Source organism: Gadus macrocephalus, chromosome 10, assembly GCF_031168955.1.
Source record: "Gadus macrocephalus chromosome 10, ASM3116895v1".
In the NCBI taxonomy this organism is placed as follows: Eukaryota; Metazoa; Chordata; class Actinopteri; order Gadiformes; family Gadidae; genus Gadus; species Gadus macrocephalus.
In genome coordinates this window covers 17,433,322-17,442,498 of record NC_082391.1, presented here as the reverse complement: position 1 = coordinate 17,442,498, position 9,177 = coordinate 17,433,322, and the positions used below count along the sequence as shown (strand labels likewise).

At 48.0% G+C, this 9,177-nt stretch overlaps 1 protein-coding gene across 1 annotated transcript in view; it reads right to left on the bottom strand.

Annotated features, from left to right (window-relative positions):
• drp2 (dystrophin related protein 2) overlaps positions 1-9,177 on the bottom strand; it is a 68,030-nt gene that overhangs the window by 20,650 nt on the left and 38,203 nt on the right. The window contains 7 exon segments of the mRNA XM_060063787.1: positions 3-102; positions 2,823-2,943; positions 2,946-2,984; positions 2,987-3,022; positions 4,975-5,049; positions 6,247-6,308; positions 8,801-8,861. Of these exon segments, the coding sequence (XP_059919770.1) occupies positions 3-102; positions 2,823-2,943; positions 2,946-2,984; positions 2,987-3,022; positions 4,975-5,049; positions 6,247-6,308; positions 8,801-8,861 (494 nt within the window).

The window sequence follows — 9,177 nt, the reverse complement described above, 5'->3', positions numbered from 1 at the left end:
GGTTGGCCACACTCACACTTGTATTTTCCTTGAACGTCTGCTTTGCACAAGCTCACCAAGCCTGCCTTGAAGCTGAGCACACGCATCTTTCCGTTCCGACCGCTGGTGGAAAGAGAGAGAGAAAACCAATGAGAACACACCGAATGTCACTGATTGTTCAGACAAAACAACGTTTAGATCTATACATTTAGAGACAAGAGTTTACACGACTGTATGGTCAGATCAAACATCGTACATAGCTTTTTTTTTTTTTACAACTATTCTACAGTTTGAGTAGGAGTAGAGACTTGAGTGGAAACATATAGAGCAGAAGTGATGGAACTATTTTGGGGGAACCATTTAGTTGCAGAAATGATGGGGGTGACGCCGAACCGTTCAGTGGGTGAAACATATGAGAGGAATTCCCAATTAAATAGTATGTACTTACAAGTCCTATGACAAGTTCAAACTGTTACGTTTAACAGGGCTATAACACGCAGCTAAACACGGGCTTACTGAAATCAAAATGTTTCAATCGCTTGATGTAAGGAAAAAGGAATTAATATTAATCTTGTCAGGGGGAACATCAACTTTAATTGAGTAAAAGAAAAACATTTATTCAGTTTGGTTTTCATTTCAGAACTTAACGACACTGTCGCCCGTGGCCACTGTTGGCGGAGCTGAGCAAGTAACAAGATGACCAAAGTGACAGTTTTCCAGCTCTAATTTATGAGGCGCACATAACCACGCTAAATAAACATCACTCATCCTGGGCCATAAGAGCCTGGCTGAGAACATTAGAGTCACACAGAGAACACGCTGGCTGCTTTATAGGGACCATAAACACGTTGGCACTTTTCACACACACACACACACACACACACACACACACACACACACACACACACACACACACACACACACACACACACACACACAGCCGCACACACACACACACACGTGCACACACACACACACACACACACACACTTACAAACACACACACACGCACACACACACCAAGGTTTGTGAGCAGCACTAGCTTCACACAGCACTCCTTCTTAACCCCCCTCGCTAACACACACACACACACACACACACACACACACACACACACACACACACACACACACACACACACACACACACACACACACACACACACACACACACAAACAAGTGCTATATCAACCCCTTGTGGTGTACACATACTGTACATACACACTGTATGCACACACAAGAAAATAGTAGTCTTCTGCCCCGAACCATCGAGTTCAAAAGATGTGCCGATAGAAAACGACCTTCTACTGACAAAGAAAGCCCTGATAAAGAAACGGACAAAAACTGAAACACAAAATAATTTGCTGGAAGGATGCAGACGCTGTCAAGATCATTAGCAGTTCAAGGTTAGCACTCTCTGGGGTTGCAGAGAAAGGCGGTCGATCAGTCGCAAACCACCCCGCCTTCCCTACCACCCAAAAGAATAAAAGGCTGAAAAGGGAGGACGTGAATGGACCAACAGGGAGGGGCGGGGGGGGGACTGCACTGTGTCTCCCTCTGTTGTGATGATTGGAACCAGGCCAGCCTGATTGAGTGCTGACCGCTCTGTGGCTCTCTATGGATCCCGGTGCAACAAGGCATTAAACTAGCCATTGGCCCGCTATACTCACAGACACAGTGCCGTGCCTGTCTTCGCACACATTGCTTTCAAGTGATTGCCAATTTCAATTTTTGGAGTATGAGCATGTAGCGAGCGTGTGTTGTGTTGTGGTTGCATGTGGCGGCCGTGTTCCTGTGTATGTGTTCAAATGTGTGTGCCGGGTGACCGGTCATTTGGGTATTAGTGTGTGGCGGCCTGTGTACAAGGCATTAGATACGCTACAAGGAGCAGGGGAGCTCAGGGTGCTCCGACTCTGAGCTCAGTGTGCTGGATTGCATCCCCATCGTCCCACGTCGCGGCTGGAGGAGAGATGCCTGCAGTCGAGCGGCACCATGAGGCCCCGGTACCAGAGACTCCTTGGAAGGCCCTTTGGCCCGGAGAGTGTCTGGTCTTTGTATTTATCGAATGCGCTGCGTAAACACAAGGTCATCCTGGCGATGATTCTCTGGTTAGGCTCACAAAAAAAACAACAGCAGCAATATTGTAACGCGTAAATTCTTAAGTGTTGGCTCGATCACTTAAATGGCATAGATATTTTGTTTATAATTACTATTTTATATAAATATCTATGTATATATTCGTTTATTATTACTATTGACCCCCTTTAATTACTAAAACATATATTTTTTTAAAGAGCACGTGTATGACACTTGTTTTTCTTGAGAGACTATCTGTAGACTAGTCTCACTAATCAGACTTTAGACTGACATCAACAGTCTGACGGCAGAGTGAACGGGTTAGTTCATTTCACTTCCTCCTGCTCCGTGTTTTGTTTCAAACCGATCGTGTCGGGGTCCCTGCTGCAGGCGGGGATCCCAGAGTGCTTGATCGGCGAAAACAAACTCGGCCGACCGTAGTAAACTGGGGAAACAGAGTCCGTTCCGAATCAACCCTGTGCAGGACCGGCCGCTGTACCAAGGCACGGAGTCCCCAGCGGACAGCTTCATCCACTCACACACCATGAATATCTCCTCTGTATAATCCCTCCGTAACGAAACAGGGAACAAGGCCTCGCTCCAGCACCCTTGCAGCAGTTTTTCGTTTTTTACATCCCAGACACCGAATCCCCCCCCCCCCCCCCCCCCCCCCCCAGTAGTGGTCCTCGGGCAGCCGCACCTGAGCTTACCCACAGACCGACACAACCCCCGATTCCCCCTTCCGGCGGTTGCCCGCCCCCGCCCACCTGTCGTAGACGTTGAGCAGCCAGTTGAGGCACATGTCCACGCAGAGCGGGATGTTGACGGCCACGGCGCGCTCCTCCTCCAGCCTCTCGTACAGGGCGGTCAGCGAGTGGATGACCTCACCACGTCCATCACGTGCTCCCCCTGCTGCAGGTCCTGCTCCCGAACACTTCCGCCATGCTGCCCAGCGCCACCAGGTCCACTGCGTCGCGCGCGCACACAGCACGACACACACACACACACACACACACACACACACACACACGCATAAGCATTGGTGCGATATATATGTATACATTCACGTATATACACACACAGTGGCCATGCATATAAGGAGTCACCATTCATACACAGAGTCACCATACACACACAATTCAAAGTGACAGTCACGATTCACGCATGCTTGCATACAGTCACAGTACACACACAGGCCTATGTATCCCTCAAACACACACACACACACACACACACACACACACACACAGACAAATTATCTCTCTCTCACACACACACACACACACACACACCACCTACACACACACACACACACACACACACACACACACACACACACACACACACACACTCACACACACACACACACACAAAACATGTAATTAGTTCACCCACCCGAGCCAGCAAGCAAAATAGCCGCATTCATCTCTCGTTCACCTTTACTCCTTTTAGCCACTTACGTGCTGCCAGATGTTACCAGAGGATCAACGCAAATTAGATGCTGCTCTTTTAAACTGATTTGCCAAGCCGACCCTTGTGACTGAGGCCAAAAGGGGGGAGTTCCCTGCTGGCTGCGGCTGATGACTACAAATACATCTGAGCACTAATGAGACAGTGGCAGCTCCGGAGAGACCCTAGCCTGAGCTAGCTCTACAAAGGGCCGAACTGCAACGGAAATACAAAGGGCATTTAAGATTGATGTAGCAGGAACCAATTCATTAAGTTGTATATGGTGTGAGGAGGAGGAGGAGGAGGAGAGGGAGTAGAGAAGTGAATATTCTCAGGATATCAAAGTAACCTGAGCTGCAGGATAATTAATTCAACAATAGGCCGCAGAGGCCCTAGGAGAGAGGTGTGAGGTTGGCTGGGTGGAGAAAGATAAGGTCAAAGGGGAGGGAGGGGGGAGGGAGGGGAGGGGGAGAGAGAGTCAGCAGCGTTTTGTTTTCATGGGTCAAGCACGGTGGAATGAGACAGAAATTGAGAAGCAGAGAGGGGTGAGAGGGAGAGGATGAGAGTGGTGAGGGGATGGGGGATGTCACAGCAGGAGGCAAAAGAGGCGAAAGAAGAGAGGGTCAGAAGAGGAAAAGGCAGTGACAGACATGAAGGGAGATGAGATCAGATGCTCACACTGAAGCGGGGAGTGAGGGTCGACAGGACAGATGACCGCGGGCCGTGGCAGCTTTAGAGCAGAGAGCTTCCATTCAAGCCAATTCAATGAAGAGACGAGAGAGTTGAGAGGAGAGAGGTGCGGAGGAAGCGTACTGGAGGGAAATCGGCCGTGAAAAAGAGGAGGAGGAAACGTATGACAGCCCGCCAGCACAGGAGAATGGAATTAGGGTCATAAATAGCAGTGGCTCAGAGGAGGTGGAGGAGATGGAGGACCTAGAGGAGGTGGAGGAGCTGGAGGAGCTGGAAGAGGTGGAGGACGCTGGAGGTGGAGGAGGGGTTGGGTAAGGATTTATAAACTAGCAGGTGTGACCCCTCAATGGGGCTTTCTACTCTTCAACCATTAGCTGCACCCCCATTTTCTTCTCTTTAGGAAAGCAAATGGAGCAATTCATAGCCCAAATTAGCTGGCCATGACAATGGCCCAGGAACGGACCGGAAAAAATAGGGAGATTTTTTTTAAATTATTATTAAATCAAGATGATTGAGATGATTTTTTGTTCATCATGATTATTATTTTTTGATTAAATTAATAATTAAATTAATAACAAATAGTAGGTAATGTTTCGTAACTATTGCTATAACTTTTACCCTTCGATCTAAGTGAATAAATACATTTATACATGAAAGAAAGAAAGGAAGATCATTATGAATATACGTTCTGTCCATACGGCCCGGCCCTTTTGTTGTTTGTTTGGTTGTTCAATCAATCCATAATCAAAGCGGAGGAACGCAGCGGGGACAAACACGTACGTCTCAGCGCTTTCTGCACACGCCGCAGCTTCATCGCCGTTCTGTACGCCGAGAACTTGATGTTGTTCAGATCCGCTAATGGGAAAACAGACAGAGAGAGAGAGACAAGGAGATAGGGGAAGAGAGATGGGGAGAGAGAGAGAGAGAGAGAGGAGAGCGAGAGAGAGAGAGAGAGAGAGAGAGAGAGAGAGAGAGAGAGAGAGAGAGAGAGAGAAAGAAGAAAGAGAGAGAGGAGAGCGAGAGAGAGAGAGAGAGGAGAGAGAGAGAAAGAAAGAAGGGGAGAGAGAGTGAGAGTGAGATTGAGAGTGAGAGAGAGAGAGAGAGGAAGCAGGAGAAAGAGAGAGAGAAGGAGAGCGAGAGAGAGAGAGAGGAGAGAGAGGAGAGCAAGAGAAAGAAGGGGAGAGAGAGTGAGAGTGAGAATGAGAGTGAGAGAGAGAGAGAGAGAGAGAGAGAGAGGAAGCGGGAAAAAGAGAGAGAGAAGGAGAGCGAGAGAGAGAGAGAGAGAGAAAAGAGATTATAGTAAATAACACGATGAGGGACAACAGGCACACACATCCGTGCGCCGAGAGTGAGCCCACCATGTTCAGCCACCCACCCACACCCTCCCTTTCACTCTGCTCTTCCTCCTCCTCCTCCCCTCTCTGTTTATCGCTAGTCATTATCCGGGGCTTGTGTATGGCACGGAGCTCACAGCTAGGTGAAGATGTTATCTGAGCACATAGTTTAGCTGTAATGTGCACACGGCGGTGGGGGTTGACACACCCACCCACCCACCCACCCACCCACCCACCCACACACACACACACACACACACACACACACACACACACACACACACACACACACACACACACACACACACACACACACACACACACACACACACACACCCTTCCATCTGCCAGCTTCCTGTGTTGGATCAGATTTAACAAAACGACAGCCGTTTAATCACAATTTTATTGCGCGAAAGTAAACAGCAGTCAACAAGCGCCTTGTACTGGATTCGTAGATAAATGTTGATTAATAAGTCAATGCAATTGGCTTCCTTCTAATAGCTGCTTCTTAGTTCTGATGTTCTGTTGGACTTAGATTTTAATTAAGTCGCTGTGGTCGATGGTGGTATGGATCAAAAATAATAAATCATCAATCAAACATTTCTTGTATCGACATTTCATCTTTTAATATCTGTACACACTAGAAACAACGCCCATGCCTCTCTCAAGGGAGGGTGGTGCACAGGACCTGAGGCAACTTGATCTCGGCCGTACTCACCCAACGCCTGGTACAACTCTGTCATCTTTGGATGGTCCCAGCATGTGGTCTGAGCCTGATGGCTGAGAAGGAGTGAGCGAGGTAGAGAGAGGTAGAGAGAAAGAAAGAAAGAAGAGAGAGGAAGAGAGAAAGAAGAGAGAGAGGTAGAAAAAAGAGAGAGGAAGAGAGAAAGAGAGAAAGAAGAGAGAGAGGTAGAGAGAGAGAGAGGTAGAGGTAGAGAGAGAGGTAGAGGTAGAGGTAGAGAGAGAGAGAGAGAGAGAGAGAGAGAGAGAGAGAGAGAGAGAGAGAGAGAGGTATAGAGAGAGGTAGAGAGGGAGAGAGAGAGAGAGAGAGAGAGAGAGAGAGAGAGAGAGAGAGAGAGAGAGAGAGAGAGGTAGAGAGAGAGAGAGGTAGAGAGGTAGAGAGAGAGAGAGAGAGAGAGAGAGAGAGAGAGAGAGAGAGAGAGAGAGAAGCAGAGACTATCAGAACAATCGAAGTAGAGGAATAGCAGAAAAGAAACAGAGCCAGAGAGTACAAACGAGCATGCAGGCGAAAAGAGGTGTAGCCAAAAGAAAACATGATTGGTGTGCCGCTACAGGGGGGGAAGATCAGAAGGATAGCGAGAGCAAGAGCGAGGGCAGAGCGAGAAAGAGAGAGAGAGAAAGATAGAAACAACGCGACAGTGAAGGAGTATATAACTGAGGGCCATGGGGGAGGTGGAGGTGAACAGGCATTGTTAAACACTGAGCGCAGGCTTGTAAAGAAGCGACGTAGGTGACACGGGCCAAAGGAGTCGCGTCGGGTGCATCAAAGCTGATGCGGCTCAGCCTCCACGCGTAATTGCGCAGCGCTGCTGAAGAGTGATTGGCTGCCGTGAAACAGGCACCACACAGAGACACTGCACAGGCACTTCATTAAATCCCAGCTGAGACACACCCCCCCACACACACACACAGACGGAGAGTGTACACACACACACACACACACAGACGGAGAGTGTACACACACACACACACACACACGCGACATTTACATACACACACACACACACACGCACAAACACGATGTGTACACAAACACTCACACACAACATGTACGTACACACACACATACACAAGCACACACACACAACATGTACACCCGCCCCACACGCACATACACAATGTGAACCCACGCACACACACACACACACACACACACACACACACACACACACACACACACACACACACACACACACACACACACACACACACACACACACACACACACACACACACACACGTGAAGTGTATATACACAAACACACACACACACACACACACACATAATGCTTCACAGCAACGTGCCCAGAGCCTGCACTCAGTCATAACCCACATCAGGTAATAGACGAGAGCACTGAGAGAAATATATATAATGATAAATAGTACCTTAGAAAAGAATAAAAGAAAAGAAACAAAATAATAAAACCAAACATAGCAGTACGTTTTTCAAGGAGCTTGGGAAGGTTTTTCGCAGAAGCACTTGTTCATTACCAGGGAGAGTACTTATTGATTGGTGTCCATTGGAGTTCTTGTCAGAGATATATATATAACCACCATCATCAGGGATACAGCCCATAAAGAATAAGGAGAGCAGGGGAGGGAGGAGGGTACTTAGTTGTACAACTACAACCATCAACCTCACGTTGGTCTACATAAGTACAAAATAAATGCTTGCAGGGACACACATAATTGCATGGACACATGCAATTTCAGTCACCTACACACATCCAGCTCGTAAACACGGACATTCACACAAAGAAATACACTAAAAGCCACACACACAAACACACTCACACACACACACACACACACCTCAAGATGAGGCTGTACAGGTAATGATAAGGAGTTAAGTAGAATAGCACCAGGGGAAACAAGGTTTACAGTACTCCAATAGTTTTCTTCGCTACCATTGATGCTTAATGTACTCACTCAAGCTAGCACAATACCAACTTCTCCTGGCCGATAAGAGGCTTTTAAAACACATTCATACCCTACACACTTGCTTGTCAAACCATCAACCGCCCAAGTAAAAGAGCTTCCTCTGAAATAATTTAAATAAGGTAAGAGAGGCAATAAAAGAGACTTGTACATTTTAAAGAATGCAAGTGAATCGTTTTGCGGCCCAAAGCACGCAAAATAAGGTTTGGGGATTTTTGTGTCAAAAATGTAATACTTTATATGAAGCCAATGAAAACCTACTGCCCGGCTACACAAGTTTTCCTCCAAAACAAATGTCATTCCATTTTTCTTTTAGGGCCGCCCTATGAACCGAAAATCACGCTGCGTTGCCCCTGGGCTTTGGACTGTGAGATGCAGGGCAAGAGGGGGACATGATCATTCACACACTCACATGGCTTCCCCCCCCCCCCCCCCCCGCCCCCCCGACACACACACACACACACACACACACACACACACACACACACACACACACACACACACACACACACACACACACACACACACACACACACACACACACACACACACACACACACACACACGTGAATACATCTGTTGAATGAACTTACTTGATATAATATGGCACTTTGTTCGGAGAGATGGCTCTCTCCCAGGGTACCTGCACAGAACCTGGTCAGACACAGGGAGAGATACCACGTCACCACCGGAACAGAGATAGAAGGGACCCTGTCAAAGCAGAGGGTCTGAAGCAGCGACATAAGCCTAGAGAAGCCAAACCGTTATTGATCTCATTGCGCTGTACTAGCTTTCCAGGGAGACATAGAGGCTAGTAGTGTGAGGTGTGGTAAAGAACAACAGGGACACATGGATGGAGGAGTTGTTGGCCTGTGGATTGGGTTGGGGGTGGGGAGGGGGGTAGCGTGGGTAGACTGCCCCAGGCAGTCTGCCGGCTAGAAAGTCATGTGGGTTATTCAGGGACGAACAA